The 23,107-nt window shown below is 42.3% G+C and overlaps 3 protein-coding genes across 3 annotated transcripts in view; 1 reads left to right on the top strand and 2 right to left on the bottom strand.

Annotated features, from left to right (window-relative positions):
* Positions 1–23,107, top strand: part of LOC139387827 (mannose-P-dolichol utilization defect 1 protein-like) — a 275,911-nt gene that overhangs the window by 77,632 nt on the left and 175,172 nt on the right. The gene's annotated exons all lie outside the window — the stretch shown is intronic.
* Positions 684–7,605, bottom strand: LOC139388806 (U4/U6.U5 tri-snRNP-associated protein 1-like). The gene is made up of 20 exons (XM_071135738.1): positions 6,985–7,605; positions 6,498–6,552; positions 6,357–6,412; positions 6,102–6,228; positions 5,894–5,996; positions 5,684–5,761; positions 5,352–5,451; positions 5,077–5,222; positions 4,633–4,839; positions 4,301–4,410; positions 4,088–4,224; positions 3,851–3,975; positions 3,489–3,656; positions 3,176–3,286; positions 2,885–2,972; positions 2,665–2,755; positions 2,323–2,458; positions 2,094–2,183; positions 1,712–1,833; positions 684–924 (listed from the first exon to the last, which is right to left on the bottom strand). Exons 1-20 carry the CDS (start codon positions 7,256–7,258, stop codon positions 906–908), a joined length of 2,343 nt encoding a protein of 780 aa, XP_070991839.1. The 5' UTR covers positions 7,259–7,605; the 3' UTR covers positions 684–905.
* Positions 8,447–10,109, bottom strand: LOC139388494 (N-acetyllactosaminide beta-1,3-N-acetylglucosaminyltransferase 2). The gene has a single exon (XM_071135191.1). It carries the CDS (start codon positions 10,107–10,109, stop codon positions 8,772–8,774), a length of 1,338 nt encoding a protein of 445 aa, XP_070991292.1. The 3' UTR covers positions 8,447–8,771.

The raw sequence follows: 23,107 nt of genomic DNA, 5'->3' as shown, positions 1-23,107 counted from the left end.
TTTTGCAATTACATGTACTCTTGATACTTAAGTATATTTAAAACCAAATACTTTGACTTATTCAAGTAGTATTTTACCGGGTGACTTTCACTTGAGTAATTTTCTATTCAGGGATCTACTTTTACTCAAGTATGATAATTGGGTACTTTTTCCACCACTGGGTTCTCTCATGTGTCTGGAAGTAGCTAGCAAGCTAGCCAACGTTAACTGGCTAACTTGGGCGCTTGACTGCCGTTGTGAGGTCAGAACGCTATCAACCCTACTCCCCAGGCAGAGCGTCCAGTGTGCGCTCCGAACGCTCCAAGAGCCGAACGCTCCGAGAGCAGAACGCTCTGAATTTACGTAAACCCAGAGCACGCTCCAGATTGAGTTTACAAACACAACCAATGTCATTAAATAAAACTGAAATAATTGTATTTTATAGTAATTTCCTATATGGACCTGTCAGAGACAATGCAATACATTGGCAATTGAATGTTCACTATTTGAGGATTTTGAAGCTCATGTCATTTCATAATGCATGTGTACAAAAATAAAAAGAACTGAAAAACGTGATATTTTAAAAAGAATCTAACCAAATGCAAACTCAAAAAGCACTAATCGCTCAGCACTACTAGTCAGGTATGTACCTTCAACTGCAAGCATTCACATGCTGCAAACATCTGTAAAGAAACCAGACAAAGTCATGTCAAATCTTTAATGTATGTAAATAACAAATTATAATCATTGTAGACATAAATCCAGGGTCAAAAGCAACACCGACTTTCTTTACACACACAACAGTAATAGGCCGCTACTTGATTTTATTCAATAAGGAAAATAAACTTATCAGTTTGTCTGTATGTGTGTCTGTGTAATGGTGCACGGCACACATCCTCACTGGTCAGATCCCTCCTCAACCACATTTATTTGGTGATGTTGTTTCTGGGGAAAGAGGAGGATTACAGATAAAGCACATTAAGAGTGAAACAGACAGTGTGACGAATAACTAGGTACATACTCAGTTCACATTCTCCTTAAAATTAAAAACATTGAAAGGAAATACCCTGAGCTGTTACTTGCAACCCTGCTCTGTGTAATCCACAGATGGGAAACTGATGGGGTGGGGCCACAAAAAAAAGGGGGAAAGGGGGGATACATTTAGCCCAATCAGAACTCATGAGGGACCGCAGTGGCTCGTGGGTCTGCGTTCCCACACACAGCCAGCCAGCCAGCCTTTTGGGGAGCCCCATGTGACATTTTGTTGTAAAAAGTTGTTTTAGAGTTAATTTCCTGCACGTTTACACATTTTGCCATGGGCGGAGAGAAAGGTTTGCAGTTTTTAATATAACTGAGTGGGGGTGACTAACAGAATCAACAGGGGCCCGCCGGTTGGTCATTTTACCATGAGTACTACAAAATTCAGATAACTGGCCGCTAGACTAATTTAACAATTAAAAAAAATATTTGCTGACACGGGCAAATTGAGTATCAGTCAGTGACTGACAGAGAAACTGCTGATGCACAACCAAATTTCAAAATTGCACCTTGTGTATTCTACTATTCATATTTTCAACAGTAAGTTGAGACCCAGACTGAGTTCCGACAAAAAGGGGGATGCCAGTTGCCCATCCCAGGTTTAATCAATCACAAAAAGTGGCACTATAATTAGACTAGAAATACATACAAGACAGGGTGAAAGAAAAAATAAAGAGGTTTATAAAATACTCACGCATTCATGCTCTTCCCACTCCCACTCAGCACAATGTAGGGGGTTTTCTGTGACTTCTGTTTCTCCTGAAGCAAAGCGACAGTTCCCAGAGGGGTATCACTACTGCTCATCTTCTTCAGCAGCTGATAAGAGACACGTGGGGGGAGAGGTATTTAAATACATACTCGGTCAAACCACTGACTAGACTGGAAGCTTGCTAGGTCATATCCTCAAGGACTCAAATTGGGCAAGCCCTGCAACATTAATTTTCTAGTAAGGCCTGGAAATAAAGTGTCATTCAATTGAAAGCCATATGTGATGAAAAGTATTAGATAAAAAAAATAAAGTTCAGATTTCAGTTAAAATAAATAATAATCTTTGAGTGAGCTTAGTTAAGACATACCGCTTCCTCTTCCAGCTTTTTCATCCTCCTCTCAGTCTTCATCTTGCCAGATCCCTTCCCATGGAACCGATGTGAGAGCTGCCGGAAAGCCTAGAGAAAGAATAGGGCTAGCGTGAAATATTCTCAATGAGCACCATTTACCTAGATTAAAAACAGCAATTGACACATTTGACAAAAATCATCATTCTACATGTCAATGATTTTAAGGGAATTTTAAATAACAATGTACCTCTTTGGGAGTGAGCTTCCGTCCAGATTCATCCACATACTCAATCTTGACATCTGGCTTGTAGGCGTCCTTCTCCTTGAAGTCCTGGGTGAAGCCTCTATATTCCTCCCTCCGACTGTACTTGTCATCTATCGTCCTGGAGTTGGAGAAACAAGGACAGAGTATTCCATGGAGGCTAACGGGTTTTCATACATTACACATGAGCAACCCAGGCTTTGAGCCCCAAAAGAAAGGTAAATTACTAATTACATGCCATTTTATTTATGTTGTAACTTTTGCAATGTGTTTGAGAAAGTGGTGATTATTTAACTAACATAAGCACAAAAAGTAAAGGTAGCTCACATCTTGTCCTCAATGCTGTAGTTATCATTGGGCAGGGCACCGGTAGGCGCACGGACACGGGATATCTTCTGCATTTGAGTGTCCAAGAGACCTAAGGGAGAGAAGAAGAATATATGAGAGCATGAATGAAACTATGGAGATAGGAGACGAGAGGAATAAATAAAAAACACTACGGTCCTTTTCTAAACAAATACTGTCAAAGTGGGGACGTCTCTCTTACCCTTATTCTTACAGAGCGCCAAGGCAGCAGCCAGCCCAGAGTTGACAATGGGTTCTTCATCCAGGATGGTGGTCGAGGCTGTGGCAAACTACAAGAAAGAAGTAAGAGGCAAGTCAAGCACACCCAGTGGACACGTTTTCACTTCAGTAGTTCAGGGGGAAAAAGCTTTGCGTATTCTTATGGGTCATGGTATGTTATTCTCTATATTACCTACTAGAGGACTCCAAAATGAGCACTACTGGTAAATGCATGGGAATATGCATGAGACTACAAGGCAGTAGGATGACTCACATCAGGCTGCTTCTGCTCCTCATCCACGTTGACGATGCTCCAGCCAACATTCTCATCCCCGTCGGAGTCTGAACCGCCAGCGCCATCTCTCTCCGCCTCCTGCTCGAAATCCTACAACAGAAGAATACAGTTTATACAATAGACAAACCAGTGTTCAAGTGCAAACACACAGAGCTCATGGTTATTTCAATTCTCCTTACTGAGCACATTAGAATTGCTTCCTTGTTCATGAGGTGGTCATGTGCCAATTCTAATGAGGTACATTTTTTTAAATGAACAGTTAGCTATAGCCTGTCTCTTGCACTGTACCCACCATGATGTCCTCCTGGTCCTCTCGGTTTCCCGACAGGCCGTAGGTGGGGATGTCACCCAGAGTTCTGCAGAACTCAGAGGTGGCATTGAACACAATGTTCAGGTTGTTCTTGTCTTCATCATCGTCACTGTCGTCCCCTCTTGCAAGCCCTCGGACCTGCTCTGCCACCTGAGGGCCAAGAGAGTGAGAACAATGTTTAAACATTTATTGGTGATTAAATATCACAACAGATTTGTTAGTAATCCACTCAATATTGCGGTTTTCCATTGTCAAAGGAAATATCCTATCCGGTATACTGATCTTTGGCCACAGTGATATTCTAGCATCGTAAAGAGGAACAGCTCTGAACAGAATGTTCACACCTTTTCCCCAGAGTTTTTGAGCAGCTGTTTCTGTTTGAGTTTTCGTTGTTTCTCCAGCTGCTTTTGCAGCTCCTGCTCTGCCTCGTCCTCCTCCAGCACAGCCGGATCAGGGGGGGTGAAGTTCTCTGAAGGAAAAATAAAGAGTAAGTGTTGTCATAATATTGAAGTAAACCAGGCATGAGTGAACCAGACATGTACTTAGCTCATCACTAAACCACTAACAGATGTCTCCCTCACCATCGTCACTGATGTCCATGTCCGCCATCCTGATGTCATCTGACTGTTGGGGTACATCTAGTCCCGGTATGATGACACGCTCCTTCACCCCTTCCTGGCCCTCCTCATCCAACTGCTTGCGACCCCGACCCCGAGCCCTGAAGAAGAGAGAAAGAGTCAGACAAAAAAAAAAGGCTACTCTGTCATTCATATTGAAGCTGATGGGAGCAGAACCTGGAGCCAAAGTCGGTGTTGCGTGTGTCGTCTAATTGGAGCTCATCAGGCAATGCCTTCTCCTTCTTCCTGATCTTCCTGACGCGCTGCTTGGTCTTCTTAAAGCCCACCTATAATAACAAAATAAGTAAGAACCTGTCTGTGAATAATGACAACAATTAACGATAACTCAGTGTGTGAACAATTTTCCAAAAACACACACACAGACTTAATATTCAAAAGAAAACACATTCAAGCAGTACATCTGAGACAAGAGCAAATATATATATATATATATACAAAGGACAGCTTCCAAGGCCCTCTCTAGAGCACCCCCTACCCACAGCCCTCACCATCTCCTGGGGTGTGTAGTACTCTGAGGCAATAGCGAGAACAGGCATCTCCAGGGACTGGGCCTGGTTCCTCAGGGTCTCCCTGATGGCCTGGAGCTCCCGTTCCCGTTCCCCCTCAGCACAGCCCCCTTTGCTCAGCCGGAAACTCTTCTTCTTCTCTCCATCAATCTCCTCATCATACTTGCCCAGCACAGTACGCGGCTTGAACTGCAGAGGTGAACATTGGACAGTGAGATTGAATTAAGCGGTGAGAGTGACATAAAAGTATTTCAGAAATAATGAAAAACGAAGTTGACACTTCATGCCTTACCCTAACCATGTCATCCACACTCTCTCGTCCTTACCCTAACCATGTCATCCACACTCTCTCGTCCTTACCGTAACCATGTCATCCACACTCTCTCGTCCTTACCGTAACCATGTCATCCACACTCTCGTCCTTACCGTAACCATGTCATCCACACTCTCGTCCTCTTCATATGCTTTGTAATCAGGCTTTTTCTTCTTCAACTCCACATTCTTCTCAGCATTTTCTTTATCCACCAGACCCACATTTACAAGAACATCGCCCCCCTCTTCATCAAGCACACCTGAAAGACACACAAAAGGGCAATGAGTGGGTGGGCATGTACCACTATGTTTATGATGTGGGTCTGGCTTAAGCATGGTCTTCATTAATATATTTGTGTGTTATTGGTAACATTTCAACCTGCTCTCACCTTTGTCTTGCAGTGTGAGAATGATAGTCTCCCCTTCATTAAATGACTCCATCTTGTGCTGGACAGTGAGACCCTTTAGGTCCCGGGAGCTGTAAGCGACCTATAACAAAGACACGCAGAAGAACATAAGACCTAGAGGCATTCTCTCACATCAGATCACTTAACAACTCAGTCTGCACAGAATCAAGACATAAAGTGCCTCCCTTAGGGGTAGTGGCTTCACAGGGGGGGACTGGCATATTGCCGGAATGCTGTTTATATCTAGCTTGCAATCACACACACACCAGTAATTTAAGCAGTTGAGATATTCATCACACGAGAGCAGATTTTACCTTCTTGGTCTGTCCAAACTCCTCCTCCACCAGATTGCTCACACCAAACTCCTCATCCATCTCCTGCAGAAGCTTGGCCTATAGGGAAAGAAAGGAAATAAAGGAACCAATTAAAAACTGAGTACAAAATAACATCATGACTAATACACACAAACAGCTCCTTTCATCTCACAGCCCTCATCCTTCCCCCATGGTTCCCACCCTACTCACTCTCTTCTCTGCCAGTTCTTTCTCTTTGGACATCTTCCGGCTCCTCTCAACCCAGGCAACAGTGTCATCCAGCCAGTCTTCTTCTGCTAAGGTCTTCACTTTCCTGAAAATCACAGCAGGAGAGGAAGAGAAAAATAAAATTAATTGGATCACTAACTACTATACTCCAAGTTGGTGTACGTACAGCCTTCCTGCCGTTAGATCTTACCCCAGTTTCTTATTGAGGAGCCTCTTTTCCTTCAGAGCTGCCAGTTTCTCCCTCATCTCTTTCTGCTGTTTAATGTACACTGGGTTGATCGTCTCTGCAACAATTGGCTGCTCCTTCGTGCCGAGCTCTGGGGCAGCAGACAGGGAGGGGTGAGTCAGTAAAATTACAAATCAGCAAGTCTCACATGACCTTACTACTACAAACATGGTCATCTAGTTCTAGTCAGACAAGTAACATGGCTCAAGTTTGTCTCACCTTTAGTGGTGTCAGTCATTTCCAGAGGCTTCAGACCAAGCTTGGCCCTCAGCTTGCTGTTAGAAAGAAAACCGGGGAAGAGTTATTCAGAATTCACCATCATCAGTGCTCCTTCATTCAATGTCTGTGTCTTTCTCTTACTTTGTCTCTTCAATGGTAAGCGAGGCATCTCCACTTGCAGACTGTGGTGCAATTTCTAGAGGAAAATAACAATTGAAGTTAACACAGGAGAAAACCTGGCACCTTCGATGTCATATATGCAATAGGTCAGACTATATTTAAGCAATAAGGCCAGAGGGGGTGTGGTATATGGCCAATATACCACAGTTAAAGGCTGTTCTTAAGCACGACAATGTGGAGTGCCTGGATACAGCCCTTAGGCGTGGTATACTGGCCATATACCACAACCCCCCGAGGTGCCTTATTGCCATTATAAAGTGGTTACCAACATAATTAGCAAAAATAAATGTTTTGTCATACCCATGGTATACATTCTGATATACCACGGCTGTCTGCCAATCATCATTCAGGACTCGAACCACCTAGTTTATAATTGAGTGTATTGCGCACTGATAGGACGTAGTTATGAATGTTTGTACGTGAAAATCTGCATGACTGATGTATTTACCTGTGCCCTCACATCCGGGCTCCACTTTTTCTTTCTTTACGCGAGGCTCCCCAGTACTCCTCTCCCCTTTGCTGCGACCGTCTCTCTCGGAACCCCGTACACTCCTTTCCTTCGATCTGGACCGTTTCCTTTTCTCCCGCTCTCGGTTGCCATCTCGTTCCTTGTCCCTCTCCCGGTCCTTATGACGGTGTTTTTTGTGTTCGCGGTGACCACGTTCTTCGGCATCCTTATCTTTATCACGGCCCTTTTCCTTGTGTTTTTTCGACGAACCCATCTTCCTTGTTATGTTCTGTAAAATTGCTTTCTAACTAGTTAAAAAAAATACTACTAACTTTACCTGTCCGTATGCAACAGCTAACGTTTATATTCGCTAGCTAAGCTAACGTGCCAGCGATTGTTGACAGTCAGTAGACGATGAAGATATATTTTTTAAGTTATCTGGCTAGAGGAAAAACGTAAAACTATAGTCAAAAACATTGCTCGTAAAACCCCATCTCAGGGCAAGCTGCAACAAATTATTTAAGCAAGTGTTTACTTACGTGTGAACAAAAACACAAATCGCACTGGAAACGAGTGGACGACTTGAGAATGACCTTTTTAGATTTATTTCCGGGGTCAAATGAAACGTCACTTCAGAACAAAGACTTTTTGTTGTTGAATGAACTATGTGAGAAAACCGACTCCTGATACTTCCATCTGAAGTACACGAAGTGATTTCGTTTTCCCTAGGTTGTGTTGATGAATAAGTCAATTTGCAGGTAATATTTTTGAGTTATATTTGTGGTTTTGATGATAGCCTACTGTTGTGAAAATACCAACTTCACACTGTGTGTGTGTGATAGTGTGTCATACAAAATCTATGACTGTTATTAAAAGGTTGTATTTTTGAGAATAGCCAGCACAAATACCGTATGGTTAAATTGTAAAAAGCCTATAACAACAACTTCTCAATTTAACATGAATAAATATGTTTCTATCTACATGTAAAATACAATTATTTATTTATTTGAACATCAAGCAAAAAATTCAACTGACAGTTGAATTGATTTTATTGGAATTGGAATGAAACAGACTTAAAATGTCTTGATGACATGTTCTGAGTAAATTAACTAACTTAAGCATCGAGGGTTGAAGCTATGGTCACTGCCCTAATGGCAGTGGTGGAAAAAGAGCCCAATTGTCAAAAATAAAAAATAAACCTTAATAGAAAATGACTCAAATAAAAGTGCAAGTCACACAGTAAAATACTACTTGAATAAGTCTAAAAGTATTTGGTTTTAAATATACTTAAGTATCAAAAGTACATGTAATTGCTCAAATATACTTAATTATCAAAAGTATAAATCTTCTCAAATTCCTTATATTAGGCAAACCAGACGGCATGATTTTCTTGTTTTTTTAAATGTACAGATAGCCAGGGGCTTACTACAACACTCAGACAATATTTACAAACAAAGCATTTGTATTTAGTGAGTCCGCCAGATCAGAAACAGTAGGGATGATCAGGGATGTTCTTTTGATAAGTGCATGAATTGAACCATTTTCCTGTCCTGCTAAGAATAAAAAATGTAACGAGTACTTTTAGGTGTCAAGGAAAACATGGAATAAAAATTACATTATTTTCTTTAGGTATGTAGTGGAGTAAAAGTTGACAAAACATAAATAGTCAAGTAAAGTACAGATACCCCCAAAAACTACTTAAGTAGTACTTTAAAGTATTTGTACTTAAGTACTTTACACCACAGCCTAATGGCCGTGGTCTGATGCCCCACCCTTTTACAGTTTCTTCAGCATGGTGAGGGTGGACTCTGCAGCCTCCTCCATAGTGTGAGCATCTCTTTAGGGTTTCTCTTATGAACCAGCAGCACAGAGCTGTAAGCACAAGGCTTCTCCCTCTCTGTTTCTGGGAGATCAAAGGTATAAAATCCAGGGTGATGGATGGGGGCCACCCCAAGTCTGTGGAGGCACATGCCCAGATACACATCATCGATGGGGAACAGATGCACCCTCTCTGACACCTGTCTCAGACGCATAGCAAGTGCACCAGAGTACACCACTCCTCCTCCACCAGCATATGGTGGGTATGCACCTTTGTAAAAACTCTCTGAGATATAGTATTTGGTGGTTGGCTGTCGGTTTGGCATTGCATTCTGAATTACATCCCCCAGAAATAAATCCTTTATCTTCTCAGTTTTGTTCCTATCTGCGCTCCACATGCCGTTCTCCTCCCTCTGTTTATGCAGGTAGTCCAGGAGGGAACTTGTCCTAACAAAAACATCATCATCACCCTTGAAGACAAACTGTGCCCCTGGACAGTGGTTCTGAAGCCAATGCCAGAAAAGCAGATCTTTCAGGGTCAGGTTAAAGAAAGTGTCCCTGAAGTCCCACTGCAGGATGTCCCCATACTGCTGGCTCTCCAGCATCAGGAGGCCCCCAAGGTCTGGGTGAGGGCCCGTTGTCGAGTCCTGTCTACCCAGCAGAAATACTGTACGCACCAGCCCACCTCTCCCCCCGAGCTCCCCCTTCACCCAGCCACTTCTCCCCCATGTTTCCCGGATAGCCTGCCTGTTCTCAAAGTTACCCACCTGGGATTTGATGGCCATTAGCAGCATAGGTAGCTCCGGCCCAGTGCTTTCATTGCCAGCACACACTCTGGGCTGGTTCATGAGGAAGGGGTACACCCTGCAATGCATGGACTGGACAAATGCCCTCATCTGCTCTGGCAGGGTATTGAAGTCAGGTAGGTGAGGCAGCCAGCACTTGTCTGGGCCACAGTCTGAGGAGACCTCCATCTCTGGTGGCTGAGTGCTAAGCCTTGTGATCATACCTGCAGTTGAGTTGCCCCTCAAAATGGGGTTATGGTGCCGGTCCCAGAGATGCTGAAGCTGGTTCCACAAAGCACTGTCCTCCAGGCGAAGGTTCCAGAAGGGGCCCAGGGGATGGGAGGCCAGTGCCCCAGAGTTGGCAGAGACCCCTGGGGCAACAAAGTGGACAGGTAGGTGGGGAGGGGAGTAGGATATGGATACAAATATGGACACCATGATATAAACCAGGAGATGTCCCATCATCACACAGGGCATGAGGCAGAGGCACAAGATCGTTCCATTGCATCGGCATCGGGCCATTGGCTGCTGTATGTAGTAGGACATGAATAGAAAGAATGAAGAGAGAGAGAGAAATAAAGGAGAGGGGGGGTTAGCAACTCACCGGCAAAAAAAAACATGAGCATATAAACTGATTAAATGAAGAGCATAAGTATTTATCAAAATGAGGTACTTTGTTTTATTAATGTGAGACCAATAAGGGGATACAGCCAGTCAGAACTAGAGGCAACTGCAGGTCTCTGAGGGCCAGTGTCCTAGGTGATGCTCCAGAGAGGCTTGTTATCTGTGCTTGGCCAAGGACTCAGAGCATCACACAGCCCAAGATATTTACATCATGTACCTTTCAACACAACATTGATTAGGAAACCTGAAGGTATACCGTGTTTCCTATTCTTCTAAAAGTTGTTGAAAATAAACGAACAAACATCCAGTTACCAGAGATATAACAACTTCCATGTAATACTCGTTTCAAGGTTATTAACCCACATAGTTTTGTCTACATTTTGCTATTGTGAATGTATGTTTGCCATCTTGAACCCCCCAAAAGATCAACAATCACATACAACTTAGAGGTTATAATGAATACATTAGGAATAATATCCAAAATACAAAATGTAGATCTACATTATTAGCTAAAATAAGGTTTCCATTACAACCGATTACATTAGCATACTGTTGTTCATTTTATAACAAGACTAAGGTCAGGAGTAACTTACAAAAAGTACTGTAGGCTCAGGCGTGAAGAAGACGTGAGTATCAGTAGAGGAAAGAAAACGTTATTGAAGATCCATCATTTTGACTATTCGATCCTCATGCTTTTCTGCTCCTTTAGTGATGGCTGTAGACTAGGTTTACAGTAGGCGTCTTCTAAGAAGTCGAATACATAATAAACTAATATTAAACATTGAATTAGAAAATGAACAGCAGCAAAGTACAATAATCGAGCAAGCTGCATAGGTTGTTCATAGGCTAGTCAACATCCCAAGATTTAAGAAAATCATGACGCCTCATTTATCCATTGGTAGGAAAAGGAAAACCAAAATTGCCCATATTCTTTCCTACCGTCCCATTGAGTTGAATCAAAATAATTAAATGAATTCTTAGCTTTGGTTAGCATTGTGTTCAATAGGTATCATTCATAGAGCTTGAAGAATGCAGGAGAAGCTCCGCAGGTGAATTCACCACAAGTCAGCATTTGCACGTAAGTCATGGATGGATGGCAACAAGGTAGAAGACAAACCACACCCATAGGCCTACGACATCTGTCACGAGGGTTTGAAATATGAGGCCACCACAAACACAAACAGTCAAATTCCTCCAAGCAGTAGGCTTATTGTAAAAATCATGGTATTTACAAATTACAGACCACATAGTTCCGTTCAGCATAGCTGTTTGACATATACAGTGCCTTGCGAAAGTATTCGGCCCCCTTGAACTTTGCGACCTTTTGCCACATTTCAGGCTTCAAACATAAAGATATAAAACTGTATTTTTTTGTGAAGAATCAACATCAAGTGGGACACAATCATGAAGTGGAACGACATTTATTGGATATTTCAAACTTTTTTAACAAATCAAAAACTGAAAAATTGGGCGTGCAAAATTATTCAGCCCCCTTAAGTTAATACTTTGTAGCGCCACCTTTTGCTGCGATTACAGCTGTAAGTCGCTTGGGGTATGTCTCTATCAGTTTTGCACATCGAGAGACTGACATTTTTTCCCATTCCTCCTTGCAAAACAGCTCGAGCTCAGTGAGGTTGGATGGAGAGCATTTGTGAACAGCAGTTTTCAGTTCTTTCCACAGATTCTCGATTGGATTCAGGTCTGGACTTTGACTTGGCCATTCTAACACCTGGATATGTTTATTTTTGAACCATTCCATTGTAGATTTTGCTTTATGTTTTGGATCATTGTCTTGTTGGAAGACAAATCTCCGTCCCAGTCTCAGGTCTTTTGCAGACTCCATCAGGTTTTCTTCCAGAATGGTCCTGTATTTGGCTCCATCCATCTTCCCATCAATTTTAACCATCTTCCCTGTCCCTGCTGAAGAAAAGCAGGCCCAAACCATGATGCTGCCACTACCATGTTTGACAGTGGGGATGGTGTGTTCAAGGTGATGAGCTGTGTTGCTTTTACGCCAAACATAACGTTTTGCATTGTTGCCAAAAAGTTCAATTTTGGTTTCATCTGACCAGAGCACCTTCTTCCACATGTTTGGTGTGTCTCCCAGGTGGCTTGTGGCAAACTTTAAACGACACTTTTTATGGATATCTTTAAGAAATGGCTTTCTTCTTGCCACTCTTCCATAAAGGCCAGATTTGTGCAATATACGACTGATTGTTGTCCTATGGACAGAGTCTCCCACCTCAGCTGTAGATCTCTGCAGTTCATCCAGAGTGATCATGGGCCTCTTGGCTGCATCTCTGATCAGTCTTCTCCTTGTATGAGCTGAAAGTTTAGAGGGACGGCCAGGTCTTGGTAGATTTGCAGTGGTCTGATACTCCTTCCATTTCAATATTATCGCTTGCACAGTGCTCCTTGGGATGTTTAAAGCTTGGGAAATCTTTTTGTATCCAAATCCGGCTTTAAACTTCTTCACAACAGTATCTCGGACCTGCCTGGTGTGTTCCTTGTTCTTCATGATGCTCTCTGCGCTTTTAACGGACCTCTGAGACTATCACAGTGCAGGTGCATTTATACGGAGACTTGATTACACACAGGTGGATTGTATTTATCATCATTAGTCATTTAGGTCAACATTGGATCATTCAGAGATCCTCACTGAACTTCTGGAGAGAGTTTGCTGCACTGAAAGTAAAGGGGATGAATAATTTTGCACGCCCAATTTTTCTGTTTTTGATTGTGTGCAAAACTGATAGAGACATACCCCAAGCGACTTACAGCTGTAATCGCAGCAAAAGGTGGCGCTACAAAGTATTAACTTAAGGGGGCTGAATAATTTTGCACGCCCAATTTTTCAGTTTTTGATTTGTTAAAAAAGTTTGAAATATCCAATAAATGTCGTTCCACTTCATGATTGTGTCCCACTTGATGTTGATTCTTCACAAAAAAATACAGTTTTATATCTTTATGTTTGAAGCCTGAAATGTGGCAAAAGGTCGCAAAGTTCAAGGGGGCCAAATACTTTCGCAATGCACTGTACATTCAGATTTACATTGTTCTGATTGCAGATTTGTATTTGACTATATGGTTTGATTGATGGATATAGACATAATAAGGGCAGCTTCATAATAATATATCATACTTTTTAGAGGACATCAGCCTATAGAGGAAAACATGTCTGCAATTATAAGGTCATAGGCTAAGTTGAGTTTGAATGTAAAAGATTACTTCAAAATTGACTTCTTTTCTCATGATATGGAATGTGAACATATAGCCTACTGCCTCAAGCTTCACCACTCTCTCTCTTTAGTTTTACACACACGGAAAACACACATTGTACAAACCTGAATAAAACTCCCTCCCTCTAAGGCCATTTTAGTTTTAGCACTGTCGTGTTAACTGCATTGAGGGACACCCGTATCAGTATAATTTCTCTACCCCTTGATTCCTTGCCGGTCTATGGCCCTCCCTCCTCTCGCCCTGTCCCTTTTGCTCACCGAAACCTGCCATGGCCGACTCCCTCTCTTCCCTGACATCATCAGTTTGTATGCAACGATGGAACTAAAGTTTGACCAAGGACAGAGGTCCTTGGCAAGGCAACATCAAGTGTTTCCCAGTTTCAGTATGCCTGTACCTGTCTACTATTGTTGGCTGGAGAGGCTGTTGTCACACAGACCACATGCAGTGGATGTGAGTCCCAGAGTGGGGCTGCTGATTGATCTGCCCCCAGGGTACCTAATCACACCACCCTGCCTCCCAACCAACACTTATGTAATGGTGAACAGGGTGTATCCGGGTTCAGTGAAAATCTGATTCATCAATGGCAATCTGACAGTCCCACTGACTGTATAATGTAACTGTTCGATAATTTCCAAATTGGCACTCATGGCTTGAATGTCCAACAGTCACTGGGGAGAGAGCAGCAGCCTCTGTGCTTCTTCACTAATGTGCCGTTATATTGATAAAGTCTTTTTTTGTGTTGATTTCACCTTTCACCTTCACATGTGCACATTTCCAGTCAACAAAGTCCACAATATATACACTGAGTGTACAAAATATTAGGAACACCTTCCTAATATTGAGTTGCACCCCCTTTTGCCCTCAGAACAGCCTACATTCACCAGGGCATGAAGTACCATGTGTCAAAAGCATTCCACAGGGATGCTGGCTCATGTTGACTCCAATGCTTCCTACAGTTGTGCCAAGTTGGCTGGATGTCCTTAGTGGTGGACCATTCATGATACACATGGGAAATTGTTGAGCGTGAAAAAGAAGCATTGCAGTTCTTGACACAAATTGGTGCGCCTGGCACCTACTACCATACCTCGTTCAAAGGCACTTACATATTTTGTCTTGCCCATTCACCCTCTGAATGGCACACATGTATCAATTGTCTCAAGGTTTAAAACATCCTTCTTTAACCTGTCTCCTCCCTGTCATCTACACTGATTGAAGTGGATTTAACAGGTGACATAAACTAATAACTAATGTTTTGTATGCTCAGTGTATATATACTGAACAAAAATATAAATGCAACATGTAAAGTGTTGGTCCCATGTTTCATGAGCTGAAATAAAAGATCCCAGAAATGTTCCATATGCACAAAAAGCTTATTTCTCAAAAATGTTGTTCACAAATTTGATTACATTATTGAGCATTTCTCATTTTCCAAGATAATCCATCCACCTGGCAGGTGTAGCATATCAATAAATTTATTAAACAGCATGATGATTACACAGCTGCACCTTGTGCTGAGGACAATAAAAGGCCACTCTAAAATGTGCAGTTTTGTCACACAACACAATGCCACAGATGTCTCAAGTTTTTAAGGAGCGTGCAATTGGCATGCTGACTGCAGGAATGTCCACCTGAGCTGTTGCCAGAGGAATGAGTGTTCCTTTCTCTACCATAAGTCGCCTCCAACATCTTTTTAAAGAATTTGGCAATACGTCCAACCGGCCTCACAACCGCAGACCACTCATAACCACGCTAGCCCAGGACCTCCACATCTGGCTTCTTTACCTACGGGATCGTCTGAGACCAGCCACCCGGACAGCTGATGAAACTGAGGAGTATTTCTGTCTGTAATAAATCTCTTTTGTGAGGAAAAACTCATTCTGATTGGCTGGGCTTGGCTCCCAAGTGGGTGGGCCTATGCCCTCCCAGGCCCACCCATGGCTGCGCCCCTGCCTAGTCATGTGAAATACATAGATTAGGGCCTCATTTATTTATTTAAATGGACTGATTGCCTTATATGAACTGTAACTCAGTAAAATAGTTGAAATTGTTGCATGTTGCATTTATATTTTTGTTCAGTATAGATATGGATTTTTCATGTGTGTGCCATTCATACATAAAAAGGCATACTAGAAAGTATTGTCACAACAGATTCACATGGTTTGATGTAAAAAAAAATGTATTCCAATAAACGGTTCTGGTTTTTCATATTTTCCAGAAATTATACACAGTGGATGATTTTATATTCCAGCTATCTGTTTTTCTCCTGCACATGTTTTGGAGTGGCTGCAGAATCATTATCCTCTCCATTTTACTTGTCCTTCATATACAATGGGTAGATGATTCTCATAACATACAGCATTGTAATCCTGTAATCAACCATTAATATTGTTGGTATTAACATCACTGATTATTATTGTCGCTGAACAGCAATATCACAGTTTCTTTATCACAGTAAGTTGTAGGACAGAAGAATGTTCTCAAACATAAAGATTCTCCCCCTGAGCCATCAATTATGAACAGGGTGAAAACCATACAGTTTGTATGCGTGTGCACACGGTCATACTGATATAGATCAACACATTTACATTTGAGTCATTTAGTGGAATGCTCTTATGTAGAGCAACTTACAGGAGATATTAGAGTTAAGTGCCTTGCTCAAGGGCACACACATAGATTTTTCATCTTGTTTTTTCATCTAGCGACCTTTCGGTTACTGGCCCAATGCTTTTAACCGCTAGGCTACCTCATGCCACATCCTTTCTCATGCACCATGGCATTGAGCAGGTACACTGCAGTCTGGATTGATCAGAGGAAATATAAGCAGGGTTGAGAACATGCATGTCCAGATTGTATCAGTTGTTCTTAGTAAAATTCACAACTTTCCATCAGCTGAATGTGATGCTCTGATCACGCCTGCCTAACAAGGCAGCATCATATTAATCACATTGCACTCCATACAAAGATCACTGATCAAAGGTCCAGGAAGATTAAACTGTACATACAGGGAAGGGGACCCATTACTACAATATGAAAATAGTATTATCTGTTCATGAGAATCAATTGTTCAACTGGTTGGACAAAATGAGAGTGTTACAACAGAGTCATCAGAGGCTGTCGGAACTGACCTTTTGATCTCCCAAGGATGCAGAGCAACAGGGTGAGAACACTACAGAACAGTTCTGATAGTTTCCCCACATCTTATGGACAGTTCTTACCCTCCTCATTAATAAAGGAGGATGTCTCTCATTTGTCATTTTTCCATCAGACGGTTATCAGCATCATCCTAGATGTCAATATTTGGAACAGGAAATAAGAGAACAGTAGAAAACAAGCATTCAATACATACATGAATAGATGTAAAATCACACAAATCATCAATTCACAGATTTACAAGTTCCAAGGAAATCATACAACAGATCTTTGTTTAAATTGTTTGCTTCTTTTCATGTGCAAACTACAAATGGAAGATTCTTTACTCATCACATGACAAGTTCTGTATTAAGTCCTTTGCGTTGCGTGAACTACAGGGAGAATGTTCAAGAAGCAGTCAGAGATTAAAGTGACGTCTATACAGCTTTTATTTTCTTTATCTAATGTATGACTAATCATTTTACCTCAGGGAAGCTTCTGAATTGTGTGGATGCCTGCTTTGCGTAAGCCCTGCATCTCTTTGACAAGGCTCATTCACAAAAGATCCCATTAGAAAGATGTAATTCAGATTAACTTAAAAGAACTGCAGGAAGAGAAACTCATTGTGGAGGTCACAGTGGAGTATGGCGTGTTGACACACAGCACACCTATAGTGAGGTCTGGTGAGTGATTAAATAATACAGAGCAAAACTAAGCGCAGCTGGAGGTCATTGTTTCGGAAATACCTGGTAAAGGTAAGATGACTGGATGTGCTTCTTCCAGACATCAACAGTCAAGAACTCACTCAGATGCAGGTACACACGAATGTGTGCACGTCATGAACAAACAGAAATGTAGAAAAATAGAGATCAACACATCATTACAAAGTAGGCAGGAAAGAATTCCCAGAATCAATTACGTATTTAGAGACCAAACTATTTAACTGCAAAATGAATATGAATGGATGTTACATTGCTTTGGAAGACCAAACTATACACAGCTTAACCAAAGGCATTCTTGGTTTTAAGATTTCAGATTTCTTGCATTTCTTACCTAATGTGTTTACACATTTGGAAAAAGGGCTACTGGCAGTTTTTCGACCAAAATGTGTTGAGGGAAATTATGCTTTTATAGCAAAACACTTATAGCATAAACTGATTCAGGTTGAACCTCTTTATCCTATAGAACACTTATATCTCAATCTCAAGTACAAAAGTTCAAGTTTTAAACACACATATTGTTGTTCTGGTGTTTTAAAAAAAATAATGTTTTTTTAATTTTACCCCTTTTTCTCCCCAATTTCGTAGTATCCAATTGTTGTAGTAGCTACTATCTTGTCTCATCGCTACAACTCCCGTACGGGCTCGGGAGAGACGAAGGTTGAAAGTTATGCGTCCTCCGATACACAACCAAACCAAGCCGCACTGCTTCTTAACACAGCACACATCCAACCCGGAAGCCAGCCGCACCAATGCGCCGGAGGAAACACCGTGCACCTGGCCACCTTGGTTAGCGTACACTGCGCCCAGCCCGCCACAGGAGTCGTTGGTGCGCGATGAGACAAGGACACCCCTACCGACCAAGCCCTCCCTAACCCGGGCGACGCTAGGCCAATTGTGCGTCGCCCCACGGACCTCCCGGTCGCGGCCGGTTACGACAGAGCCTGGGCGCGAACCCAGGGACTCTGATGGCACAGCTGGCGCTGCAGTACAGCGCCCTTAACCACTGTGCCACCCGGGAGGCCTTTCTGGTGTTTTTTACAGCAGCAACACCCACTCATGAGCTAGGTTTTGTCTAGCCAATCACAGAGCACCCTCATCAAACTGAACCCTTTGGTATGTCTTGAGGTTGGGGACGAACCTTTCTGCACCTAAATCAAATGAAACAACCATCTATAGGGGTCAAATAATCAGACAAGTGTGTGTGAACACCAAGAGATCGTTAATATAATCTATGTCCACATGTCATACATAACAGCACCTTAATAGATCATAATTTGCAATAATGATCAGTAAATGTAAAATTTGTGAAAGGGAACCAAGGCATAGTCAGATAGACAGGAACTCATGGACGACTTAACAACCCTCCGTATTAAATACAAGGATGGGTCTAACCTTAAGGACCAAGGCTGAGAACTATAACCAAAATGCAGGAAGAGTGGGATTCACAGTGTACTCAATGATAAAGCTTTGTTATCGTTTTCACAGATTAAATCAATATTTCTAAAAGAACAATGCATAGTATTGTAGTAAAATAGATTCAAACCTATAGAGGCAGATAGGAGCACAGAGCAGACACTGTAGGGCTAAAGAAGGGATAAGGCGTCACGTCAGAAGATAAGAGTAAAAGGGGCATCATTTTAAGTCTGCTACAAAGGATTGCCCCTTTCTGTTATCCTGAGCACTGTATAACATGGTATACAGCTGGGCTCTCCAACCCTGTTCCTAGAGAGCTACCGTCCGGTAGGTTTTCTCTACAACCCGAATCTAGCGCACCTGATTCCAATAATTAGCTGGTTGATATCCTACTTATCCTACTCCTCCTCTTTTCCTCTGGGGATGTAGAGGTGAATCCAGGCCCTGCAGTGCCTAGCTCCACTCCTATTCCCCAGGCGCTCTCTTTTGATAACTTCTGTAACCGTAATAGCCTTGGTTTCATGCATGTTAACATTAGAAGCCTCCTCCCTAAGTTTGTTTTATTCACTGCTTTAGCACATTCTGCCAACCCAGATGTTCTAGATGTGTCTGAATCCTGGCTTAGGAAGACCACCAAAAATTCGGAAATTTTCATCCCAAACTACAACATTTTCAGACAAGATAGAACTGCCAAAGGGGGCTGTGTTGCAATCTACTGCAAAGATAGCCTGCAGAGTTCTGTCCTACTATCCAGGTCTGTACCCAAACAATTTGAACTTCTACTTTTAAAAATCCACCTCTCTAAAAACAAGTCTCTCACTGTTGCCGCCTGCTATAGACCACCCTCTGCCCCCAGCTGTGCTCTGGACACCATATGTGAACTGATTGCCCCCCATCTAACTTCAGAGCTCGTGCTGATAGGCGACCTAAACTGGAACATGCTTAACACCCCAGCCATCCTACAATCTAAGCTTGATGCCCTCAATCTCACACAAATTATCAATGAACCTACCAGGTACCTCCCCAAAGCCGTAAACACGGGCACGCTCATAGATATCATCCTAACCAACTTGCCCTCTAAATACACCTCTGCTGTCTTCAACCAAGATCTCAGCGATCACTGCCTCATTGCCTGCATCCGTAATGGGTCAGCGGTCAAACGACCTCAACTCATCACTGTCAAACAGGCCTTTCTAATCGACCTGGCCGGGGTATCCTGGAAGGATATTGATCTCATCCCGTCAGTAGAGGATGCCTGGTTCTTTTTTTTAAATGCCTTCCTAACCATCTTAAATAAGCATGCCCCATTTAAGAAATTTAGAACCAGGAACAGATATAGTCCTTGGTTCTCCCCAGACCTGACTGCCCTTAGCCAACACAAAAACATCCTATGGCATTCTGCATTAGCATCAAACAGCCCCGGTGATATGCAGCTTTTCAGGGAAGCTAGACAAAATTATACACAGGCAGTTAGAAAAGCTAACGCCAAGCAGAAGTTTGCTTCCTGCAACACTAACTCAAAAAAGTTCTGGGACACTGTAAAGTCCGTGGAAAATAAGAACACCTCCTCTCAGCTGCCCACTGCACTGAAGATAGGAAACACTGTCACCACTGATAAATCCACTATAATTGAGAATTTCAATAAGCATTTTTCTACGGCTGGCCATGCTTTCCACCTGGCAACTCCTACCCCGGTCAACAGCACTGCACCCTCCACAGCAACTCGCCCAAGCCTTCCCCATTTCTCATTCTCCCAAATCCAGTCAGCTGATGTTCTGAAAGAGCTGCAAAATCTGGACCCCTACAAATCAGCCAGTCTAGACAATCTGGACCCTTTCTTTCTAAAATTATCTGCTGAAATTGTTGCCACCCCTATTACTAGCCTGTTCAACCTCTCTTTAGTGTCGTCTGAGATTCCCAAAGATTGGAAAGGAGCTGCGGTCATCCCCCTCTTCAAAGGGGGGGACACTCTTGCCCCAAACTGCTACAGACCTATATCTATCCTACCCTGCCTTTCTAAGGTCTTCGAAAGCCAAGTCAACAAACAGATTACCGACCATTTCGAATCTCACCATACCCTCTCTGCTATGCAATCTGGTTTCAGACCTGGTCATGGATGCACCTCAGCCACGCTCAAGGTCCTAAACGATATCTTAACCGCCATCGATAAAAAACATTACTGTGCAGCCGTATTCATCAAGGCTTTCGACTCTGTCAATCACCGCATCCTCATCGGCAGACTCGACAGCCTTGGTTTCTCAAATGATTGCCTCGCCTGGTTCACCAACTACTTCTCTGATAGAGTTCAGTGTGTCAAATCGGAGGGTCTGCTGTCCGGACCTCTGGCAGTCTCTATGGGGGTGCCACAGAGTTCAATTCTTGGACCGACTCTCTTCTTTGTATACATCAATGATGTCGCTCTTGCTGCTGGTGAGTCTCTGATTCACCTCTACGCAGACGACACTATTGTGTATACTTATGGCCCTTCTTTGGACACTGTGTTAACAACCCTCCAGGCAAGCTTCAATGCCATACAACTCTCCTTCCATGGCCTCCAATTGCTCTTAAATACAAGTAAAACTAAATGCATGCTCTTCAGCCGATCGCTGCCTGCACCTGCACGCCTGTCCAACATCACTACTCTGGACGGCTCTGACTTAGAATACATGGACAACTACAAATACCTAGGTGTCTGCTTAGACTGTAAACTCTTCTTCAAGACCCACATCAAACATCTCCAATCCAAAGTTAAATCTAGAATTGGCTTCCTATTTCGCAACAAAGCATCCTTCACTCATGCTGCCAAACATACCCTTGTAAAACTGACCATCCTACCAATCCTCAACTTCGGCGATGTCATTTATAAAATAGCCTCCAATACCCTACTCAACAAATTGGATGCAGTCTATCACAGTGCCATCCGTTTTGTCACCAAAGCCCCATATACTACCCACCATTGCGACCTGTACGCTCTTGTTGGCTGGCCCTCGCTTCATACTCGTCGCCAAACCCCCTGGCTCCATGTCATCTACAAGACCCTGCTAGGTAAAGTCCCCCCTTATCTCAGCTCGCTGGTCACCATAGCATCACCCACCTGTAGCACGCGCTCCAGCAGGTATATCTCTCTGGTCACCCCCAAAACCAATTCTTTCTTTGGCCGCCTCTCCTTCCAGTTCTCTGCTGCCAATGACTGGAATGAACTACAAAAATCTCTGAAACTGGAAACACTTATCTCCCTCACTAGTTTTAAGCACCAGCTGTCAGAGCAGCTCACAGATTACTGCACCTGTACATAGCCCACCTATAATTTAGCCCAAACAACTACCTCTTTCCCTACTGTATTTATTTTATTTATTTATTTATTTAGCTCCTTTGCACCCCATTATTTTTATTTCTACTGCACATTCTTCCACTGCAAATCTACCATTCCAGTGTTTTACTTGCTATATTGTATTTACTTTGCCACCATGGCCTTTTTTTGCCTTTACCTCCCTTATCTCACCTCATTTGCTCACATCATATATAGACTTGTTTCTACTGTATTATTGACTGTATGTTTGTTTTACTCCATGTGTAACTCTGTGTCGTTGTATGTGTCGAACTGCTTTGCTTTATCTTGGTCAGGTCGCAATTGTAAATGAGAACTTGTTCTCAAGTTGTCTACCTGGTTAAATAAAGATGAAATAAATAAAAATAAATAAAAAATAAGCTGAATCAGGTTAGTTACAACTGTGGTTGGAGCCCCACAGGAGGGTATCTCTATAGGAACAGTGTTGGAGAGCCCTGGTATACAGAAACATGGTATAGCTGAAAACAGCTTGAGGAAATAAACGGATCAGGAAGAACAAATGAACTGAAGACCAGGATGGATGCATGTATGGATAGATAAAGATAGATGAGCCGATAAACAGGAAGACAGACAAGGCAGATAAAGGCATGGATACTATCTAAAGATTAGGATTGTTGAACTTTGAAACACGGATACTATCTAAACATTAGGATAGTTCAACTTTGTATTACATTTTCATACACAACCAAATAGTTTGGCTGTGGACCTCAAAAGTCCACAGTTTGGCAATCACTGGATTTAATTAATTCAATATAAATCAATAAACTAATTATTTAGGCCATGGATGAAATGGAAACGTTGGATTGTCTTTCTGTCTCATCTTTCAAGTCTGCTTTTCATTACTAGTGTATGTTTCACAATTGCAAGAAATGATCAAGAGTATTTTCTATATTCCCTCTGTTGTCTTGACTTCCTTCTCTGTAATTCATGTTAAATTTGAACACTTACGTATAGAATGTATATATTTTTAAGTTGAATTTAAGCAGTGACGAACAATGCAAAATAAATGACAAAACATATAAATAAAAATAAATACTCTGTAA

The sequence above is a fragment of the Oncorhynchus clarkii genome, chromosome 29 (genome assembly GCF_045791955.1).
Source record: "Oncorhynchus clarkii lewisi isolate Uvic-CL-2024 chromosome 29, UVic_Ocla_1.0, whole genome shotgun sequence".
Taxonomy (NCBI): domain Eukaryota; kingdom Metazoa; phylum Chordata; class Actinopteri; order Salmoniformes; family Salmonidae; genus Oncorhynchus; species Oncorhynchus clarkii.
Note: the sequence above shows the minus strand (reverse complement) of the source record. Positions and strands in the feature narration are given on the sequence as shown.